At 34.4% G+C, this 24,568-nt stretch overlaps 1 protein-coding gene across 1 annotated transcript in view; it reads right to left on the reverse strand.

The window, feature by feature from the left end:
- Positions 1-24,568, reverse strand: part of cita (citron rho-interacting serine/threonine kinase a) — an 84,434-nt gene that overhangs the window by 37,026 nt on the left and 22,840 nt on the right. Inside the window, exons 11-22 of the mRNA XM_016556183.1 lie at positions 21,000-21,105; positions 19,737-19,880; positions 17,578-17,697; positions 12,327-12,497; positions 11,605-11,658; positions 9,947-10,000; positions 9,444-9,584; positions 8,095-8,220; positions 7,572-7,667; positions 6,085-6,201; positions 4,482-4,591; positions 546-720 (exon numbers count right to left, since the gene is read on the reverse strand). Coding sequence (XP_016411669.1) covers positions 546-720; positions 4,482-4,591; positions 6,085-6,201; positions 7,572-7,667; positions 8,095-8,220; positions 9,444-9,584; positions 9,947-10,000; positions 11,605-11,658; positions 12,327-12,497; positions 17,578-17,697; positions 19,737-19,880; positions 21,000-21,105 — 1,414 coding nt within the window. The remainder of the gene's footprint in view (positions 1-545; positions 721-4,481; positions 4,592-6,084; positions 6,202-7,571; positions 7,668-8,094; positions 8,221-9,443; positions 9,585-9,946; positions 10,001-11,604; positions 11,659-12,326; positions 12,498-17,577; positions 17,698-19,736; positions 19,881-20,999; positions 21,106-24,568) is intronic.

A 24,568-nucleotide genomic window follows, 5' to 3' on the forward strand; every position in this document is an offset into this window, starting at 1 on the left:
GCGGTAATCTAATACGGTTTTAATGATAATTAAAATATGAAACGGTAATACTAACAGTCGAGAATTTTATCATGATTTATCGTCAAATCGTTACATCCCTATGTGAATACAAGGGGAGGTTTAGCTTTAGGCATTTTAATTTAAGCATGTTTAGCTTAGTTAATGGAAGGCTACCTGCTGCCATCAGAGCAAGTGTAATTACTGCATTCACGCGCTCCTCGGATGCTCTCATTTCCCGAGTTGTGCTTTTAAGTCGGAATGTGAAAACAACATGGACACTCTCGTTACTACAAAGATGTGTTGGATTTGTATTATTAGAGCTTTCCGACTTGAGTTCACGTGCATTTTCTCAGTCGGGAAATTATTTTTCACATGCGGTGCCGGTGATGATGCTTCTTACGTCCGTTTCGGAGAACCGGAGCACAAATATTTCAATCGATCGTTCAGGCATGGCACCGAAATGAGGCACCGGAATCTGCGTTCTGATTCGGTTCTAGTACATACTGGTTACATGGGTACCGGTGCCATATTGGATTTGCTCTCACCTCTCTGAGTCTGGTCTCTAGCTCCAGAACGCGGCTCTTCCTGCTCTGCTCCTGCTGGCTCATCTTCTCCAGATGTTCCTCCAGTTTGGCATTCTGAGCTTCCAGTTTTCCCGCCTGCGACTCCAGGTAAAACTTCTGCTGCCGCAGCTCCGAGATCATCTCCTCCTGAGCTTTCCTGAGAAAAACACTGAGGTCTGAATCTCTGCGCACAGACGCGATTCATTATTTCTCAGATTTTCCAGTGTCTGATGCCTTGTTTTCCAGTAAAAGGAGTTCATTAGATTTCTCCTTCAATAAACTCGTTTCAGAAGCATCCTGAGAATCACTGCTGCATCTCCTCTCCTCAAAACCGCTAAATTGTTTTTGTTTGGCTAAACTGCAATCATTCCTATTCCTCAGTCCCCTATTAAATCTAAAACACTTGATTTAGAAGTTGAACGATGCGGCAGAGATGCTCAGATTGAGCATTTATTACAAGCTAAACGCTTCCCCAGATTGTCGTTTGCAGATCTACAATAACAAGTATTTAAATATCTTCAGAAAAAAACCCTATTTATTCTAATATGACCTAAAACTACACTCTGAACTGTAATTTAGCATAACAGTCCCATTCATTTGCTCCATAGAGGAGCTAATTTTTAATGATAACTTATAAACTTTTAAAAGACAGGCCTACTATGAGCTAAGAGGTTGTTAATCGACGGTATATGCTTTTGTTGAAGCCATCCGCTTACATTATTTTCAACTTATTTTTTAAATAAATAATCAACTTATATTTCAATTCCAATTCAAATTCCACGTGAAAAAATTGCATTACCTATGATTCTGTTTGGTTTTGATTCAACTCTTCAGCTCTGCCCACTCCCATGAAGAACTACACGAAATGGTTATTATGCAATAAACTAAATGTTTCTAAATGCACAATTTTTATTTAACATTTAAAATCAGCAGTTTTATGTGCATTTAGTTTGATTATGCAATGCTTGCCATAGTCTATTTTTGTCAGATTTTGTTTGAAATCAAGTTTGTAATGCTGTGATTGGCTTGGTTCATGGATTATAACTAGGGGTTTAACGATTCGCTCGTTTTCTCGATGCATCGATTACAAACCCTGACGATGCATATGCATCAATCTTGAAACATGGATTTTTGAATCGTTGATTTTGGCCAGTAATCGATTTGAAATGCTAAGAATCGAATGAATCACAATTTATATAGCGATTCAGTGCTTTAAAATATATACACATTAAATTAGTGCGAGGTTTATCTGTCCATCGCATGCATGAAAGCTGCATTCGTCATTATAGCAAACAGACATCGAGTGCGTTTCCTTTCAGAATCGTCATTCGCCGATAGAAAGGAAAAGTTAAATACAGTCGCATTTTATTTTATGACAATAAGATAAAGAAGCTCACATCATGCAAAGGTGTAACAAAATGTTACCCCATACATTCACACTATGCTACACAATAGTTAACACGAAAAAATACTTTTAAATCCTTTTTTTTTAAATCTTGGCTTACATACCCTAGTGAAAAATAAATATACATTAAAAAAAAAATTTATTTCATGCTACGCATACTACAAAAAGTGCCTGCAATTGTACTTTTAGTACACTAAACTGGTATACTTTAAGTCTGCTAAATTGGAACAACTAATTTTGTACTTAATGCACTTTAATTGTGAGAAAGTTGTGTTAAAGTCCAGCTAAATATATACTGAAGTACATTTGATTGTGCCAAAGTTTCCACTTTTGCGAGTATACTTCAGGTACACAATCACAATATCTTGCATTTAAAGACCGATATTATTCAAAATTCATACAATCCTCATTAATAGTGACATTAAAACACATTTTAAGCTTAATATTAAGAAATGTGTGTTGTGCACAAGTAGTACTCCAAATAAAGTTTCATTATAATTTTTAAATCAGTAAGTCTCGAGCGACATGTCAGTAAATGTATTAATAGATTTGAACTATACTTAGTTTGAAATAAATGTATTTAAAATGCATTATTTTTTTACAGGGTAAATGCCATGCCATTGTGTTAAAGTCCAGCTAAATATATACTGAAGTACATTTGATTGTGCCAAAGTTTCCACTTTTGCGAGTATACTTCAGGTACACAATCACAATATCTTGCATTTAAAGACCGATATTATTCAAAATTCATACAATCCTCATTAATAGTGACATTAAAACACATTTTAAGCTTAATATTAAGAAATGTGTGTTGTGCACAAGTAGTACTCCAAATAAAGTTTCATTATAATTTTTAAATCAGCAAGTCTCGAGCGACATGTCAGTAAATGTATTAATAGATTTGAACTATACTTAGTTTGAAATAAATGTATTAAATAATAAATAAATTTCTACATGCCATATGTCATGCCATAGCATCATTAAACTAACATCTAACAATAGACACAAGTGTTTTGTTTTTTTGCCCTCACTCTCTGACTCCATAAAAGCTGCTGTGTAATTTGCCCTCTGACTAAGCATTTAAAGAATTTAGGGGAAGCATTTTAATAATTCTGTGATTGCACTTAAAGAATGCAGAATCGAATCGTTAATTAAATTGCATCGAATTTAACTGTGAATCGCCTCGAATTTGCAAAAATCGTTCTTGAATCAAATCGAAACCCTATGAAACCCTATTAAATCGATTCGCTGTTTACCCAAAGATTCACAGCCCTAATTATACCAAAAAAAATCTGAATGAGGAAAAAGCTTCCGGAACCATGTATTTAACAGTGCTACAAAACAAAGATACCAAACTGAGAAGGGCCACAGATAAAATCTGAGCAAACTAATCAAAACCTGTTGATGAACCATTAATCTGATTACTGGGGAACCTGTCGCCACTCTGACAATATCACAACAAGTTCCAAACAAATTCAATTTGTTCAAACGGCTGATTCATTCAGGAGTAAACTGACTGTTGTTATGAATCATTGATTCGTTCAAAAATTCTGATTCATTCCATATCGAAGCTTTGTTTAGAACTATTTTCGTTGGTGAAATAGAGCAAAAACAACTCGCGATATTAGAAAATCAATATTACATTGATTGCATTGCAATCGTGCTGATATTTGGGAAAAACATCACTCTTGCTCATGTGATGTTTAACTATATTATATATAATAAATGAGACAAAAACTCACACAGAGACATTTTTGCCTCCATATAGAGACTAGTCTCACACCCCTAATTCAATTCATTAACCTCCGGTTTCACAGACAAGGCTCAGACTAAAATGTCATTCTGAGCTGTTTCAACTGAAAGAAACTTGCAATGATCGATCTTAAAATATATCAGTGCATTTGTTTTGTCTCAAGATGGAAACCAGTAATGTTTTTTTTCCTAAGGCACTTTTATAAAAAATTACTTAAATGTCCTAACTGAACTATGGCTTGATCCTGGCTTAGTGAAACCAGGCCTAAATGTTGATTAAAGTCGATCAAATGAATCTCAACTCATTCATATGCTTTTCTACTACCGTATCGGCCCGAATATAAGACGACCCTGATTATAAGACGACCCCCTTTTTCCAGATGTACCTTTTGGAAAAAGGCTTTTTAAAAACCAAATCTTGTTTTTTCTCAGTAAAACACATTTTGTCTTCAATTATTTTCATATTGCATATTTTTCCTATTTTAATTTTTGTTTTGAAAGTATGGTAAAAACTGGTCAAATGTACCAACAATCACATTAGACCCTGAATATAAGACGACCGCGTTTTTTCAGATGTATTTCCAAGAAAAAAACATCGTCTTATATTCGGGTCAATACGGTAATTGCCCACCAGGCTTTTTAACTAGCTTCACCAGAGAGACTTCTCAAAAACCATTTTGCTGGTCGTGTGAATAATTCTTCAGGAAACTCGAGATGCTCTGAACTGGACCAGTTTCTGCCATCATGTTTTAGACTCTTACATGTTTTTCTGTGTGTAAATGCTGCTGTTGGCTGCCAGTTTATTGGCCTCGGAGAGTTCAGCGATCCGCTGCTCCAGACTCTTCATCTTATTGTTCATGGCTTTGACGGTCTGTAGAGAAAAACACATCAAATCTACATCAAGATCAAATTTACACATACAGTAAATGTCAGGAGAGTTTGAGAAACACATGATTTGTTGCTGCTAGTGTTGCAAATTACAAACTTGACTTTTAATAACAGGACTTCATAAGAGCCAGGAGCTGAGTTTTAATAAAAACCCAAATTAAATCAGAATAACTTTATGGATGGCAGTGATAAACTCGTCATAACACAGACTTTTTAATTTGCTAGCCTGAGGTACACCAGTGTTTACTTAAGCATGTAAATATTGGAAATGCATCATATTATTAAACAACCCTGCGGTTTCATACACTGAGCATGTGAGTCTGCGATCATGGCGGTAATCTAGTTAGCAAAAGTCTAGTTTAGCTAAAGTCTAACTGGGTAACTGGATCAAGGGCTAAAAGGCTAGAAAATGATAAGAGTGAATCTCGCAAAACTTTCTCAGGTCTAATGTCACCACAAAATCAAATAATGAAAAATTATGAATTATATTTTATCATCATAATGATAAAATCAGGTTAAACCAACTTGAATGCATTATTTATTTAATATACTTTTTAGATCTGCATGTTTAAAACATGATGTACAAATACCTAAACTGATTTTTCATATTAAGAATGAGATTTGTTTCTAGTTAGTAAAAGTCTAGTTTAGCTAAAGTCTAACTGGGTAACTGGATCAAGGGCTAAAAGGTTAGAAAATGATAAGAGTGAATCTCGCAAAACTTTCTCAGGTCTAATGTCACCACAAAATCAAATAATGAAAAATTATGAATTATATTTTATCATCATAATGATAAAATCAGGTTAAACCAACTTGAATGCATTATTTATTTAATATACTTTTTAGATCTGCATGTTTAAAACATGATGTACAAATACCTAAACTGATTTTTCATATTAAGAATGAGATTTGTTTTGTCATACTTGCTGTTGTTATTTTTTTCCTTTACTATGTGTCTTGTAATGTTTGATTGTTGTGGTGCTGTAATGTGTTAAAAGTTAATAAAAAAAATTTTTACAAAGAGATTGATCAGCATATCAAACATAACTTGAAATGAATAATAAATATTTTTCAATAAAATAAGCTTTCATAATTGGAAAAAAAGTGAGTGAGAGAGACTTGTTAAATGTCTGGAACATAATGTCATATCTAAAAATATGGTCATATAATAGCTTTATTTTCATGTTTTATGCAAACTATAATTCCTTATTTTTTCTCTTTTGCTTTCGAGGTGAAATATGATATGGACATGTTCCTGAGAGGTAACATTTTATATTCATAAAAATATAATCCCAAACAAATACCCATTTAACACCCATAAAGTTTTGGTCTTGGATTGGATTTTAGTAGCTCAGAAATTCTGCTGGATGAACTAGTCAGTGTGTCTCCAGCAAACACAACTAAACACCAAGATCCTCACACACACACTTCTGTCAGGAGTCATAGTTTAATGCGAGATGAAGATGAGACACTCACAGCTTTCTGCTCACTGATGAGTTTGCATTTCTCACGCGCCTCTTCCTCGTGCTGAGCTCGTTTCTGCTCCAGACAGTCTTTATCTGCCAGATCTGCCTTCATCTGAGCCTCCAGAACCTGCAGCATGCGCACACACATACACACACACACACAAACACACACACACGCGCACACACACACACACAGACACACACACAGACACACACACAGACACACACACAGACACACAGACAGACACACACACAGAGACGTCAGGCGTCTTACATGCATCTACAGACGATAATCATCATGTAACATATCAGCAGGTTTTCAGATATGAATATGAGGTGCTGCTGTGGAGATTTGATATTGTGTGTGATGGAAATTACATTGGTTAGTTTTTGGAAAAGTTGCTAACACAACAATCTAACTAGCAGTCCATTTACTTTTTTATTGATTAAAATAAGAAGAAATGGATTGTTTTTGAATAACTGATTTGAGCTAGTGAAAAAATATACTAATATTTAAAATACTTATATACTACAAATACTTTTACATATTTATGTATTTAATAAAAATATCCTGCAATTGCACTTTTGGTATACTAAACTGGCATATTTAAAATCTGCTAAACTGGAACAACTAATTTTGTACTTAATGTACTTTACTGTGCGGAAGTAGTGCTGGAGTCCAACTAAACATATACTGAAGTATATTTGATTCAGCTGAAATTGATATTCAGGTACACTTTAAATATCTTGCATTTAAAGATTGATCATGAGATCTGACTGAAATCTTTATTAATAGTGATAAGCAAACACATTTTAGGCATAATATTAAGAAATGTGCATTGTGCAATAAAGAAATAATCCAAATAAAGTTTTTTTTATATATAATTTTATATCAGTAAGTCCTAAATGATATGTCAATAAATATGTTTGAAGTATACTTAAATAAATGTATTTTAAATATATTATGGCATAGGTTTTTTTTTTTTAATAGGGTGGTACTGACACCTAAAGTGAAAATTAAAGGATGTTTCTGATGTCCAAACAGTTCCTGTCACGTCTCGTTCATGTGTTCAGAAAACAGAAATTTTATTGTTTGACTTGATAATGACATCAGTATTGGGACACCGATTCTTTGTTGTTAAATATTTGTCACACACATGCATCGAAAATTCTATTTTCTAGTAAAAAAGTGTGAATCATTTTGATTTTAAGACTGTTTGTTTATTTAACAGAATGTAGGTCATTAAAGAGTGTAATCATGTTTGCTGCATGAAATAGTCAATAGTTTGTTGTTACATTTACTGAGAATAATCTACTTAAATATATTAAAATAAATGTAATAGATCTCATTCACCCCAAAATGGCACAATCAATAGTCACTGACCCAAAAACTTCAAACAACAGAACAAATGTAGCGATGCATCAGTCGTTTGTCTTTCATAAACTAGTGATTTCCACACATTATTATGAGCGTCTGTGGTCTGTGTTCAACTCTACCTTGATTTTGTCCTCATAGAGTCGCTCCTTCTGGACCAGGTGGGCTTCCATCCTCTGCGCTGTAGTCTGAGTCTCCCGCAAGTTTTCCTCAAGCTCCTAAACTCACACACACACAGTCCACTGTCAGGTAACAGGTAGATTCAAACAGTTGCCAGCAGTAAAATCCCATCACCAGGTGAAACGAAGAAGTGAACTTGCTTTGAGAAGCTGAGCGCTGCTCGAAGGGACAGCATGAAGGTGTGTGTGTTCCTCACTGAGAGGTGCAGAGGTGTGTGTGTCTGTGTGTGTGTGTGTGTGTTCGTTCCTCACTGAGAGGTGCAGAGGTGTGTGTGTGTTTGTTCTGTCATATGCTAATCTGTAGGAATCTGAGAAGACAGACGCACAAGGATGACGGTGCAAAGACAGACGTGAACAGAGACCTCTGTGTCTGTGTGTGTGTGTGTGTCTGTGTGGGTTACAACTCAGCTGGTTAAGGAGGCGTGTTAGTGGTTTAATCTTTGCTAGTCTGATCCGTCTCTCTCACCAGTATCTTCTCAGCCATCTGTTGGATCTGTTGGGATTTGGTCTGGATGTCGTCCTTCAGTTTATTCTCTCGACGCTCCACCATCTCCAGACGCTTCACTTGGTTTTCCAAAGTCTTTCTGCCATCCTGAAAATAAGAGTGAAATTAAGAACATAGTGATTTAACAACTATTACAGATTCATTCTTCCTGAAGTAACCTGAAGTTCAGGAATCACACCAAACCTGTCAAGAATCTTATCAAGCTCATATTACACATCTAACTCAAAAGGAAGAAATTATATTTGTATATTTAAAAAAAAAAAGTTGACATTATTCTCATCATAATTCAGCACATTTAAAACACAAATTCTCATTACTGTAATTGAAATATCAGAGTAAAAGAAACATTTGCTGTACTAAATACACTACTGTTTAAAAGTTTGGGTTCAGTAAGATTTATGAAGAAATTATTTTATTCATCAAGGACACATTAAATTGATCAGTAAAGACATTTATAATGTTACAAAAGATTTCTATTTCAAATAAATGCTGTTCTTTTGAACTTTCTATTCATCTGTGAATCCTGAAAAATAAAATGTATCACAGTTTCCACAAAAATATTGTGCAGCACAACTGTGTTCAACATTGATAATAATCAGAAATGTTTCTTGAGCAGCAAATCAGCATATTAGAATGATTTCTGAAGATCATGTGACACTGAAGACTGGAGTAATGATGCTGAAAATACAGCTGCGCATCACAGGAATAAATTACAGTTTAACATATATTCACACAGAAAACAGTAAAAATTGTGAAATATTATTATAATTTAAAATAACTGTTTTTTGAACAAATAAATTGGTGGGCAGAAGAGACTTCTTTCAAAATCAACTTTTAAACAGTAGTATACTTATTTAAAAAAAACATACAGTGTTTTATTATATAATGAAATAAAAATATTATTACTATTTAAGTAATGAGATCTAATAAGAATCATAATTATGACAATTATTAAAAAAGAAAAACATCCAGGCATATTACAAAGCAATTAAAAATTGTCATGCAAAAAGAGTTCATATAAAAACCTTCTTGGTCCTAAACTTTTTTGATTTTCTTTATGCAACTTATTTTTTTGTCCTTTTTAATAATGGTGTGAACAATGATCCGGTGATAAACATTTCAATCGGGCCAGTTAATTATCTGATATTTGTCCATTTTGAGATACAGTATCAGCTGATAACTGTGTGTCAGTCGCTTAACAGAAGCATTAACGCTCTCTACTGTCAGTCCCACAATCCACCAGCAGTGCACATTATCTGTGTGTGTGTGTGTGTGTGTGTGAGAGTGCGTGCGTTTATCAGGCATTGCACCTCAGTCTCTCGCAGGCGTCTGCGCAGCGTGTCGCTGGGGTCAGATTTGCTGTGCAGACGCTCCAGCTCTCGCTCCAGACGCTCTTTGGCCTGACGGATGTTCTGCAGCAGCTCCGTGGCTTCTGTGCTCGCCTTCACCGCCTGCGGGGTCAAAGGTCAAACACAGGCAGAGCTCATTAGAGGGGCAGAAGAGGAACTGCATTATATGCATCATTCATGTAGCACTTAGTTTTGGGTCAAGAGGTCAGTCTGTGACCTGCCTGAAGATCTGTCTTTCCAAAGGTACACAGCAAAAGATTCAAACTCAGTGCAGATGCAATAAGATTACTGAGGTTAAGGGGTTTGTTAGTCTTTGCACCATGGGAAATCATGCTAACATACAGACTCTAGTGGCTTGTTGTTACAACATGGTGGATTAAACAATGCAATTAAACACTAAAGTCATATACTGTAATGCATTATGTCTGAAGCACGTTAACATACAGTAGAATTAAACACAGTACCTTTGAGAGTTTATCCTGCAGCTCCTGGATCTTCAGCTGCTGCTCAGCGTTCGTCTGGAACACAGAAGCTGGTAAAGTCACTCTTATTTCACACAGCAGACGAGTGTGTAATTAGTGGAAATTAAAACGTCAATGACAAGGCAATGTTTCAAAGAGACGTTTAGCACCTGGACGGCGAGGAAAGTGCAGAGATGATCACACTGTAGTTTGTCTAAAACTAGTGATGCACGATTTATCACGGACTATATCGGTATTTTGACCAACAGTTATGTTTTTATTTATGAACTGCATCAGTCAGACCAGGCTGATATGGAAAAATAAAATAAAATAACATTGAAAACAATATCAGGGCTTATGCATTCCAGTCAGTATCATTGAAATACTATTATAGTTTTTATTCATATTTTGAATCAGTTTTTATGTTTATATTTTCCATTTTTATTTTTATTTTAGCAAATAATTTTGTAATTTTGTTGTGTGTGTGTTTTTAATATAGATATGTCTATATATTTTATATCAATTTCAATTTTAGTTTTTGTTACTTCAAGATAATCAAGATAAACTAAAATAAAATAAGAAATGTTGCCTTAGCTAAAATAAAGTAATAATATGTATGGTTTTACCTTACTTAGCTACATTTTTTTAAACAACAACAACTCTGGTTCCACTGCAAACAGGACTCCTAAAAAAGGTTGCCTAAAAAACAATGGTCCATCTTAATGATTAAAATAAAAGTCTGTTTCATCAGCGCATCACATCTGAGATGTTTTACACTGAATGGGAGTAGAATATCGAATTAAAAAAGTTATTTGGTCAACCATCCTGTTATTTGTGATCTACCCTGTATGTACAGCACTCATAATAACATCAAGTACATTTTTAAAAGGGGTTTTCTACAAATATGTGGAAACTTTGAATAGCAAATGCAAATTTTCAGTAAAACATGGTGCTTGAGTGTGTCGTTTTAATAGATGAGCTCATCATCATATTTTATAAAAACATTTATTCATGAAGAAGTGTCCTCTCAAAATGAAACTACTTGACCGGAGAGAGATTTCACAGCATGAAGAGCGCAGTGAGCATCATTGAGGATGATTGACACACACACACACACTCACATCAACACACACTCATACAGACACACACACACACACACACTCACATCAACACACACTCATACACAGACACACACACACTCACATCAACACACACTCATACACAGACACACACACACACACACACACACACACACACACACACATCCACACACAGACACACACGGGGAATGAGCAAATCAAAAAAGGATTTAAACTCACTACATGACTTCTTTAGATTACATTCAGTGTTTTTGCAGGCCTAGAAATCTCAGACGTCCCTGATATTTCCCAGCTTTGCATGACTCTGGAAGCTGTGCTGGTTAAATTATTAACAAAAATAATTGAGCACCTGTATGATCTGACTGTGACGGCTCTCATGGGATCTATTTGAGCTCTCAGTCAGAGATAAAGGGACGTCCCGTTCATCCCAGAGAAGAGGACATTTAGTGAGGTTTGTGTCTAGCATATGATCTGATGACGGATGAATTATTGAGTCAATTATTCATTTGGAGGGACACAAACAGATGAATTTCAATCATTGTGTGTTTCACTGATTTGTACCTTCTCGAGTTTAGAGAGCAGCTCCTCCACCTCCGCTTTCCCCTGCTCCTTCGCCTGAACACAATACACAAACACAATCCAAATATCAAAATCACACGACAGGATCATAAAGAATAATCCCTCACACACAAACAACATGTACTGTATATATCGGCCAGGGTGATCTATCAGATTTAGATAATGGCAACTTCTGGGAATCTTAAGTTAAGACCTAAAATGTGACCACAAAACTAGTCTTAAGTCGCTGGGGTATATTTGTAGCAAAGGCCAACAATACATTGTATGGGTCAAAATTATACATTTTTCTTTTACACCAAAAATCATTATGATATTAAGTAAAGATCATGTTCCATGAAGATATTTTGTAAATTTCCTACCGTAAATATATAAAAAATGTATTATCATTAGTAATATGCATTGCTAAGAACTTCATTTGGACAACTTTAAAGATGATTTTCTCAATATTTAGATTTTTTTGCACCCTCAGATTCCAGATTTTCAAATAGTTGTATCTCGGCCAAATATTGTCCTATCCTAACAAACCATACATCAATGGAAAGCTTATTTATTCAAATCTCCATGACCCTTATGACTGGTTTTGTGGTCCAGGGTCACAAATAAGAACAATTCTGTAATACGGCCCCTGGGCTGGAAACAAGACAAAAAAATCTAGGTAAGAAAAGCACTTACTGGTCACTGACTGAACACACACACACACACACCTTCTGGATCCTCTGCTGGTATTCGGCTGCTTTCCTCTTGAGCTCTTCGCTGGTCAGCCGTGACTCTCGCAGCTCGGTCTCGTACAGGTCGCTGCGGCGGCGAGCGGCAGACAGGTCCTCCTCCAGCTGTCTGATGGTCACCTGCATCTCCTCCAGCTGAGCGTGATACTCCTGAACACATCATCAGAGAACTCACACAACATGCTCTTCTGGGGAAACTTCAGCGCAATTACACAACATTACTATAATTAGAACCATAGCACTGTCCAAGAAACATATAAACATCACAGCACACGAATATGATAATCAGCCAGTACAGTGCCTGATACAGTGTAATATTTTACATGGTTATGAGCGGTGCTATTTTAATATTATCCATATACTATTAAAGTTTTTATTAGCTTATATTTCTTTTTCAGCACATTTAAATTTGTTTAATTTTTATTTTTTTATTTAATTGATTTCTATTACAATTTATTATTTTGTATATATTTATTATGAAATATTTTTCTTAAATATATTTATTATTTAATTTTATTGTTTTAAACTTTTCTCAGTTACTTAACAACATTTCTATTTTTTCTTATTTCTTATTATTATTATTATTATCATCCTTATTATTATTTTATTTTTTTTACATTTTCTAAGTTTTTCATCTAACATTTATATTTACTTGAATTTAATTTCAACTTTATTTCATTTCAATAAAACATTTTTTTTATTTTTTTTAGTTAACAATAATAACCCTGGTTATTTTCTAATTATTTATATATTATTTTTATTAAAATCATTGATTAGCCTTTTAAAAATATTTTCAGTTCATTTTAGTTTAATTTTTAGTACTTTTATTATTTTAAACTTGTTTCAGTTACTTGCCAACCTTTCTAATTTTTGTCATCTAATATTTATATTTTATTTCAGCTTTATTTCAATTAACAAAATGTTTTTAAGGTAATGTTTTAGGTATCAATAATAACCCTGGTCATGAGCAGGGTTACTTTAGTATTATTTACATAATAACATAGTTTTCAACTATTAATTGGCTTTTAGTTTTATATTCTTAGTCCATTTTAAGTTTAGCTAATTTTTTTGTAATTTTATTATTATAATTTATTATAATTTATTATTTTATTTTATTTCAGCTACTCGCCAACATTTCTATTATTTTTTAATTTTTAAAAAAATATTTCTTTGCATTTTATTTTTTATTTTAATATCTGCTTTATTTCAGTTAACACAATGTTTAATGTTCTTAATATGTAAAAAAATATTTTTGATTAGTTAGTGAGGGTTTGAGCGAGTAAGACGCATTAAGGAATTAAACGAGCGGCTTCAGAGTGACTGAAATATAATGTGAATGATTACAGGCTGAGATTCTCGCGAGGTTAATTGTGCTGAGTTTAGAGGTCTGAGAGAAACACACTTTCTCAAGCTCTTCACCTCATCTCAGTTCAACCAAAGACAACATCTTAGTTTGGATCCAACGAGGAAACATTTAAGAGACAAATGAGGTTTTAGTTGCCAAATTACAGGATTGCTCGATATAGATGTTTGTTCAGAGGGACTGCGATTCACAATCTCTGACTCTCTGAAGGTCCATCATCAAGTCATTTAAAGCTGCTCTAAGTGAACTCTAATGGAAAATATCACTATTAAATGACAGACTTCAATGAATGATTATGTGTTCATAAAATATCACACAGAGCCTGGATAATGCATTAAACAACGAAACTGCAGGCCAATATTTAAGCCTAAATTCTAAATGTATCTGAATTGCATTTGGATTACATAGTTTTATCATAAACAATTTTTCTGAATTTTCATAAACAAATTTTTCGGTCTTACATAAATGAAACAGTTAAGAAACAGGTCAGATTTCTGCACTCAAAAAGTCACAGCATAGTTTATTATTAACTATTTGTGATCAAATTAACAACTATTTATTATTAGCTATTAATCTATTTGGTTTTGTTTAAATAATAATATTTCAAAATGCATTTATTAAAATTTCTTATAATCAGCTATTATTCATACTTTTATGATTATTATATATTATATAAACATGGCTAAAATATGACTAGCTGTGGAACAAGTAATATTCAATCAGTCAAAATGTATTTTTGCATTTCTGTCATTTTTATCACATTTATGATCAGTTTAGTCACTTCTTTCAGAGATGCATCTATCAAAACGAGACATCTCAGTAAAATAACTTGTGCTTTTTAAAGATGCAGCCATTATTTTGTGTGTGTGTGTGTGTGTGTGTGCGCGCATGTGTCAGTGTGTGTCTGTCTGTGTGCGTGTGTGTGAGTGTGTGTGTCTGTCTGTGTGCGTGCGTGTGTGTGTGTGTGTGTGAGTGTGTGAGTGTCAGTGTGTGTGTGTGTGCGTGCGTGTGCGTTGATGTGTGCTGATGTGTATGTGTGTTGATGTGTGTGCGTGTGTTGATGTGTGTGTGTGAGTGTCAGTGTGTGTGTGTGTGCGTGCGTGTGCGTTGATGTGTGCTGATGTGTATGTGTGTTGATGTGTGTGCGTGTGTTGATGTGTGTGTGTGAGTGTCAGTGTGTGTGTGTGTGCGTGCGTGTGCGTTGATGTGTGCTGATGTGTATGTGTGTTGATGTGTGTGCGTGTGTTGATGTGTGTGTGTGAGTGTCAGTGTGTGTGTGTGTGTGCGCATGTGTCTGTTTGTGTGTGTGTGTGTGTATAGAGACTGATTGTTAGAGGAAGATGTGGAGATTGAATCGGGCTGATATTGATCGGAGGAGACTGACAGTGAAGGCTGTGTTGTGGATCAGATCTGCCGAGACGTCAACCAGTAAGACACTTAATTACTGCAACATAACGAGAACAAAACATCCAGCATGCTAATAAACACTCACATACAATGGAGGCCTTTTAGTAATCTGCAGTTATCATCAAGCAAACACCAATGATCTTCAGATGTGCAAGAAATCTAGTTCTCTACAGGTATCTTCAAAAACATCATGTCTACATTATAGCAGCAAACAAAACATGTTAAATGTTACATAAATGTTGGTAGCTACAGCATACACTACTGTTCAAAAGTTTGTGGTCAGTAAGTTTTTTTTAAAGAAATTAATACTTTTATTCATTAAGGATGAATTAAATTGATCAAAAGTGACAGTAAAGACATTTATAATGTTACAAAAGATTTCTATTTCAAATAAATGCTGTTGTTTTGAACTTTCTATCAATCTGAAAAATAAAATGTATCACAGTTTCCACAAAAATGTTAATCAGCACGACTGTTTTCAGCATTGATAATAATCAGAAGTGTTTCTTGAGCAGCAAATCAGCATATTAGAATGATTTCTGAAGATCATGTGACACTGAAGACTGGAGCAATGATGCTGAAAATACAGCTGCGCATCACAGAAATAAATTACAGTTTAACAGATATTCACATAGAAAACAGCTGTTTTACATTCTAATAATATTTCACAGTTTTACTGTTTTTTGATCAAATAAATGCAGCCTTGGTAAGCTTCTTTCATAAAATCTTTGACCAGATGTATAGATAGCAATGGAAAACAGGAAACAGTCGGGCTAAAAACTGCACACAAAACAAAGATCTCTCTTCATCTGAAGGTTCAGTTTACAGCTGTTCTTCTCTGTAAATCCTGCTGGTTTGTGACAAAGCCGTTCTCAGATCCCAACAGTACGTTGGGATCTGAGAACGGCTTTGTCACAAACCAGCATTTTAAACAGCATTTGGGTTTAAAAACGAGCTCGACACAGGTTTGCCAGCACAAGATTATCCACCAATAGCTTGGTGAGTGAAATATTATCCCCCATAATGCCTTGAGCTCATGTTCATGCACACATACACAGAACCAGTAGTTAGTGGACTATGGGTTAGGACTATGTTTGATTGGCAGAAATCTTTTTCCAAGACCAACAAACCATGTTGATCACATCCTACGGGGCAAAATCACAGTGATCGCAATGGTTTGTATGTAACCAGAGACTACAGGAAATCAAACCAGTGCAGTAGTCAGGAAGAACACTGTAACGTGTGTTTGTCACAATCACTGACAGCACATTATACTGAACAAACGACTACATGCGGAAAGGAAAAACACCAATAAACCGAGGAAAAAGCAACATGATTTGCTTGCGGAGGATCTTAATGATGCGTGATGATTAGCGATTAGCCGGTGTTTAGACGAGTCTCCTCAGACTGGCCTCAATTACGGGATTCAGTTCTGCAAATGAATGGCTAATAAAGTCGAGCCAATGGAGGTGCTGCAGGACCGGACGCCATCGGATGGACCACCGATACGAGTTCATATGAATATTATTTACTTAATGAATAACAAAAATTACTATAGTAAGTATAGATTTCACCCAAAAACTTGGTTTTTATTTTCCCTATTTGCTTCATATTTTTGATACACCGCTATTCAATAGTTCGGGGTAAGATTAAAAAAATTATAATGAAATGTTTTTATCATGCAAGAATGCATTAAATTCAAAAGTGACAGTAAAAACATTTATAATGTTACAAAAGTTTTCTATTTCAAATACAGTATATGCTAGGGTTGGGCGATGTAAAAAAAATAAATAAATGGCATCGGACGATGTCTACAGTGAAACATCGCGATGGACGATGACATCGGCGGCGGCCGGGGGGTGTGTGCCCGAAGCGTGAATCCTTATAAGTCACGGCAAACAAATAACTACCGTATTGGCCCGAATATAAGACGACCCTGATTATAAGACGACTGTCAACAACTGTCACGTCCGGTGTAGACACGGTGTCACGGTTGCCTGTTACATTACAGTACATACAATTTCACTTACCACATAAACAGAGTTAGGGGAGATGACTGAGGACGATGGCGAATGATTTGCAGATCCTCAGCACCACTGACAAACATCTAATCTTGTAAAATGTGTGGTAAGTACTGCCGCTCCATAGTAAAAACAGAGTACGTGTGATCACAAATCTCGAAAGTGAAAGTTAAACTAAAAAGCGATCGTGCATTAAAAAGCGCAGTTTCAATGCCAGGTATAATAGCGGCTCCCTAAAGCCCGAAATATATATGTGTAGTATAATTACCCAATGATATAACTGTGAGGGAAAATATTGAAATATATATTTTCCTCCGATCTCTATTTATTCCCTTTAGGGGTTCCGTATACACGTCATTTATCAATTAATAGTAAAATAGCTGTTAAAATCGAAAGCGAGGATCTCACAGTAATGGTGTGGTGAAGTGTGGTTGTTCACCTGCTCCTTGATCTCCTGGAGTTTGTTGCTCTGTTCTCGGATGTCATGGAGGAGCTGGAGAGCTTTATCATCTTCCTGTGACACTTCAACACGAGCCTGCTCCAGACTGTGCTTCAGACTCTAAACACACACACACGTCTGTTATGTTGAGATGCAGCGGTGGTTGGAACGCAAAGTCAGAACAAAAAATGAACAGCGTGCCAAGAGTGCTTTTATCAGCGAGTGTATTTGCATTAAAGACAGAACATCAAGAGTGCAGATATGAAATCGAGTCAGTTTTGCTGTTCTAGATATAAAACAATAGATACGTCCATCAGAGAGCGTACTGATAAAGTCCTGCTGTCAGAGGGAAAGCACACACTCCTGGGGCCGAGAACTAAACAACTAGCAGTTAGCCAAGGGGTAATCAGCCTTACTTCTTCATCTCAAATTAGACCAATCTAGGTTTATATTTTTCATTTTTTACTGACATAAAAATTTTGACCAGGTTTGAAGAAAAAGAACAGATGTTCAATGTGACCTTGTGATTTTAGCATATTAGTAATGTAATGTATTAGTAATGTTAATGCAACAATAGTGATGTATTGCTATACATCTATTATGGATAAGGATGCACACTATATCTGTGACCATGTTAATAAGAGGTGGGAATCACAAGGAATTTCTTTCTGATTATTTTAGTACGTTGAGGAAGCGCCCAATAATTTTGGATACTCTGTAACTTCTCATTGTCAGTTAGTAGTAATGGCTCGGTTTATTTTTAGATGCATATGATCAAAAGTAATGCTCTGGGGTTCAGTGTGAGTTCATCTACAGTGAGATGAAAGTCGTTTAGCTTCAGCACTTTTAAAAGAGTAGATCTTGATCCCCAAACACAATATTAGTTGTGAATAAAACTTATATATTATTGCATAAAATATTTGCAAATAAACACAATTTCCTTCCCGTGTGCTTAAGAGAACAAAATCTTCACTTCCTGGGAAACTGGTTTAAAGTATCAGTAATAAAATTGTAAAAATATTTTTTCCCCCACATAATAATGATTTGTGCCTCAGAGCGTGTAGGTGAAATGCAATAACAAATGCTATTCTGTAAGTGTTTCCGTTGTAGTTTGTGTACATGTTTTCTTACCAAATAAAACAAAACATTATCTGTGCCAAATAAGCACATTTTTAGATTTTAAGCACATCTTGGTGTTTCCATGATTTAGGTTTTTTATGCGCTATTCCAAAATTTGCATAAAAATATGTGGATGGAAACAACAAAACAGCAACTGCCTTTCATTTACATACACGAGTCAGTTTGTGTACATTCTGAAATCAAATTACTGCATTTTTTCCCAAACTTTAACACAGCTGAACCAATGCTTATATTCTGGTTTAATTTGTAACTTTGGATGGAAACATAGCTTGTGTTGAGGATCAAGATACATGGAAATATAGCAATTGACGTTTTAGACATTGGATGACTAAAGCACTAAACAACAGTTAATCATCTTTTTTATGGAGGACCAAACCTGCAAAATTTCAAAATTAATGTAATAGAAAAATAAGGAAATAAATGACTTGATAAAACAAACACAATTAATTTTTTATTATATTTAGTCTTAATTTTTACTACTTTTTCCTTTTTTAAATATTTTCTGTATTTATTTTCTAACTTTATTTTTATTCTTTATTTATTCTTTTATTTTTTGTTTATTTGCATATTTATTTTTATGAATTATGCACATAAATAAATTGCATTATTTAAATTTGGAAATAAATGACTGTGGGAATAAATACATAAACACTTAAATAAATAAAATTAATTAATTAATTAATTAAAAATTAATAAAAAGAATAAAAAATACAGTTAAAATTACGAAAATAATCAGAAATAAAATCAGAACTAAACTGAATTAAAAATCAATTGTTTTTGTTTTCATTTATTTATTTTCCTTTTTTTTTTTTTTTTATAATTTTTGATTTCTGCAGGTTTGGTCCTCCATACTTTTTACAGAATGTTTTTTTTTTCCTGATATTTTGCCAATTTCTTGGCCTTTGTGCCAAATCATTCTACTCATTTAAAGCACAGACTGCTCATTTCTATAAATAAAGTGTATTATGATTAATGAATGACTATTATTATACTAGAATGAGAGTCTGAGCGTCACTCACGCTGCATTCGGTGATGTAGGTGGCGAGGTCCTGCTCCAGGATGCTCCTCTGGGTCTCGGAGGCTTTGAGCTCCACATCTTTCTGCTGGAGGACTGACTCCAGGTCAGTCATCTTACGCTGAAACCGTGAGATCTCTTGCTCCATCTGAGAAGCCACAAACACAAGCACCAGGTCTAAATGCCATTATCAATCTTTTAGCTATTCATAAACACAATAACCTTTGTCCTTCGTTACTTTTGATATGAAAAAGCATGAGCTTTAAAATTCTGTAAATTTCATCACAAAATGCAAACAATAAATGTGGTTGTTACGCTCTTTAATGTGGCCTGACAGATGGATGTAGTCGCACATGAACCAATCATCTCTTCTGCTTTACTTCTAGTTACAGCACCAAATAAACATGACTGAACATCAGAAGTTGTTGAAAGAAGCAGAACAACCTACTGAAATAAACCACTTCTCATTTAATCGATCAATCAGACAGCGTTTCAACCGCAGAAAAATGTCAATAAAACAGTTTGTAAACAATGTCACGTATAACGTCACATTTACCTCAGGAAAGCCATTCAATGTCCATAAACTCATTAGTTGGCTAGAAAAATAACTCTAGAGAGGAGCATTTTGATTAATATGTCCACTATATTACATATTCATTATATTTTTACTTAACCTGTTCTTCAACATTTAATGTAGGTTTGAAAAAAATCGAACATTTTATAACAGCCACCGTTTAAATATTTATATTTCAACAACAAATTGGAGTAGAAACAGAATGATATCCTTTAAAAAAACTGCTTTATGTGCAATTTAAATGTTTGACACAAACAAGTTGTTCATTTTAACTTTATTATATTACAGTAAAATACCAAATGACAGGGTTCTTTGGAAGCTTGTTTCCATCACAGGATAAAAAAATAAAAAAAAGTTAATTCCAACTTTTTAATCTCAAAATTCAGACTTTTTTCTCGAAATTCTGAGGTTATACCTCATAATTCAGATTTTATTCCTAGCGATTTTTTGCAACTCACAATTCTGAATCTTCTTCACAGAATTGCTAATATGAATGCAAAACTGCAATATATTGCAAGATATAAACTCACAATTCTAAAAAGAAAAGTCTGAATTGTGAGATGCAAACACAGTTCTAAGTTTTGGGAGAAATTGCAAGGAAATGTACAAGTTGGTGTATTAATGCAGTTTAACTTATCCCAGTTTATTATCTGTATTCATTCAGACTCTACCCAGAAATATCTGTGCTCTTACCTTGTGACATTTGTCTTGAGTGTCTTGCAGTTCTTTGCTTTTGAGGTGCAGTTTTTTTTCCATGGAGTTGGTCTTGGCAGGAGAGTTGAGCCCTGTGCCAACCGATCTGATTACACAAGGAAAAACACGCCTAATCAGAATCATAATACACATGCATGTACATTAACACTCATCTAGTTATAAATCTCCAAGATAAAGCCAGAAGGAGTGTGTGAGAGGTTTAGTTTTTCCTGGGAATGTAGGGAATATCACACTCATGCATGTCTGCTCAGCCTTTCACATTCATTACACACTCCATTAGTTTCATGTGAATGTGAATTCATTCAAAACCAAAGAGCATCATCTTTATGTGCCGTCTATTAATTAACATGACATGAAGTAGACATTAGGGAACATTCTCATCAGGAACACTAACCGCAAGTGTCACCAAACCACAAGCAAATGAACTGATACCTAGTTTCATGAGTAAACACATTGTGCTGCATCAGATCAACCACAATTCAGTGCACAAATGACATACAGTTGTGCACGATTCAGATTTTAATTAGAATTGAGGTTTCAAAAAGGATGCAGAACTGTAGTTTAAATTTCAATTCATTGTAAATCTACTTCACAATCTAATTCAAAGAAATTGGTAACTTTACAATAAGGTTACATTAGTTAACATTAACTGACAATGAACAATATTTCTGCAGCATTTATTAGACTTAATGGTAATTTCAAAATTTACTAATACATTTTTAAAATCAAAAGCTGTATCTGTTAACATTAATGCACTGTGCTCTTACGTGAACAATGAACAATCATATTTATTTTTATTAACCAACCCTGACAAAGTCTAATAAATACTGTACAAACATATAGTTCATAGTTAGTTCACGTTAACCAATGCATTAACTGATGTTAACAAATGAGACCTTACTCAAAAGTGTTACAAAGAAATTAATATAACTATTTTTTTACCTTTGTCAAGATAAACTTTACAAAATATGTTTGAAATGCCACCTTTAGATATTTGTATTTAGTTTATACATTTCATCATATTTATTAAATGTACTTTTGTGGATTAGGGCGGAAGAACACATTTCCCAGAATGCATTTTGCATATGCAAACCTGAGACTGAAATTCAGAAAACCGTGAAGAAAAAATGAATGTAAAACTATGACTGCTTCCACACAGGTTTCCCAAACACTCCTCCCACCCCTTTGACTCCGCCCTATGTCTGCCATTGGTCAGTCAAATTGATAGACTCCTCCCACACTCACTGAATCAGAAACTGATAAGCAATATTTGGAAAGCAGCACAAATGCTCTTCAGGAAGCCAAAGTACCAATGGATTTCAGTTGAAAAGTTCTCACAGAGGAAACCAAGACACAAAGAAACGGCTAAATATAGAGAAGCGACCGCCTACGACACGTGAACCTCAGAACAAACTAACAAAGACAGAAAACAACTTGAGCTCCCACATGCATCATATGCCAGTGATTCAGAACTGATGAAATGTTGTCTGACGGAAAAACATGTTCCAGAAATAAAGAATGAAATCCCAGCCGCTGCACAATCACAACAGACATTACTAACAGACGGAGAGAGAATAAAACCGACAAAAATACTGCAGCGGAGGAAGCAGCTCGTGAATATTTGCTCTGACCGTCGTCAGTCCTGAAGACCTTTAGCTTGAGCTTAAATCCCATTAGAAACACAGTCAACAGTATTCATGTGCACAAAGTGTTTAGTCTGCTCAGTGTTTCCTGCTAAAGGAGACGTCTGAAATAGAGAGAAGAGCATTTTGGCCACGCTTTTCTAATATGGTGTGTCCCTCGCAATGTTTCAAAGTCCATTCCTCGAGCTTCCTCTGGATAAATTCCCATCGAAGAACTTCAGCTGTTCTTGCATCCCAGAAAATAAAGAAAGGCATTTACAGATGCTATCGGCTTCAACTACCTCTGATGAACAAATAAACTACAGAAGAGCACTGAAGAGTACAGAATAGCACATCGTAGTATAGTACAGTACAGTATAGTGTAATAATTTTGGACAATATTGTCACAAACATACCGTCACAATTATTTGTTATTATTATTTTTGGAAACATCACACATTTATTACTTTAAAAATGTTCTTAAATCAGCAACTTTACAGCAGTAAACATAAAAACAATCAATCAGAATTCAATAATTCTCTTAGATTTTTAGACGGAGGCAATTACCAAATCCACGTGTTTATCACACCAGTGTACATATTTTGCGACAGCAAATCAAAGCTATTAATTATGAAGGCTATAATTCAAAATAAACGGATAATATTATCTTTCTTCAAAACTATCTAAAGAATTTTAATGTGTGTGAGAATAACATTTAATGCTATTTCAGGCCTTAATTTTCACATTTCATGACTTTTAATGTTTTTCAATGCTCTGCTGAAACCCTGTATTAGCAATATTAAAGTCAGTGGAGTTCAGTTATTTAGTGTCCTCGTGCGACAGTTTCAAACTGAGAAATACAGGCAGAATTTATCAAAAAAACACATGTAAATGTATAGCAATGTAAATGCACTCCAGTCTAGTTTCACTAATCTTGGTACCAACTACTGACATTTTAGACATTATTCTTTGCCTCACGTCTGTACAGAACACAAAACCAGGGCTCCAGAAGAAAAAAATAAATAAATAGAAATCACATTCATTTCCTCCACAGAGCACTATAATGTATAAACCTTTAAAGACTCCAGATTCATCACGCGCTCGGAGGATGCTCAGCTTCTGTAGAGGCACACGTCAGCTTCATTTTATGACCATCAATCATGTTTGAAAGCCAAATTGCTGGTGAATACACAAAACAATAATCGGAGAAGTCGCTGTTACCATGGAAACAGAAAGAAGGCTCAGTGGTGACCGCCCACTCCCATGAAGCATTGCGGCTGATGTAATCCAATCAGTCTGCCTACACTCACAAACTACTTGTTTACTATAGCTACATTTATTTCTAATGAAAGTTCAACTTTATACTTTTCAAAATTGCACAGTTGTTTCTGGTTTGATTCCATTGACCTTGATGCACTAAAATAAATAACTACAACTAAAATAAAAAATTATAAAAATTTTATACAAAATTACTAAAACTTTAAATGAAAATGAAAAATAAAAATACTTAAGTGAAAGTGAAGTGAAAGTCACTTTATAATATACAGTCACTTCAAAATATATTCAAAATATTAATAAAAGCTATAATAAATAGCTTCTATATAGTAGTTATAGTACAGTATAATAGTAATCTCAATGACAGCAAATTAACACTGGTTAGCAAAACTGCTCACACATTACGATTTGGATGCTGTGAAATCAGTTTCATTTTTGCATAAGTCTGTTTTATTTTTCCCAGAATTCTGTGTTTTCCATTTTAATTTTTCTGGATTCCATTTTAATGGTATAATGAAATTGTAATAAATCCAAAAGAATGCCTAATCAATTGAATAAAACATGAAACTTTAATAAATTTAATAACTTATTAACATTTCAACAATAATACTTCACTATGATTTTTTTTTTTTTTTTTTTTTTTAAAATTTT

The sequence above is a fragment of the Sinocyclocheilus rhinocerous genome, unplaced genomic scaffold, assembly GCF_001515625.1.
Source record: "Sinocyclocheilus rhinocerous isolate Xijiao unplaced genomic scaffold, SAMN03320098_v1.1 scaffold737, whole genome shotgun sequence".
NCBI classification, from domain to species: domain Eukaryota; kingdom Metazoa; phylum Chordata; class Actinopteri; order Cypriniformes; family Cyprinidae; genus Sinocyclocheilus; species Sinocyclocheilus rhinocerous.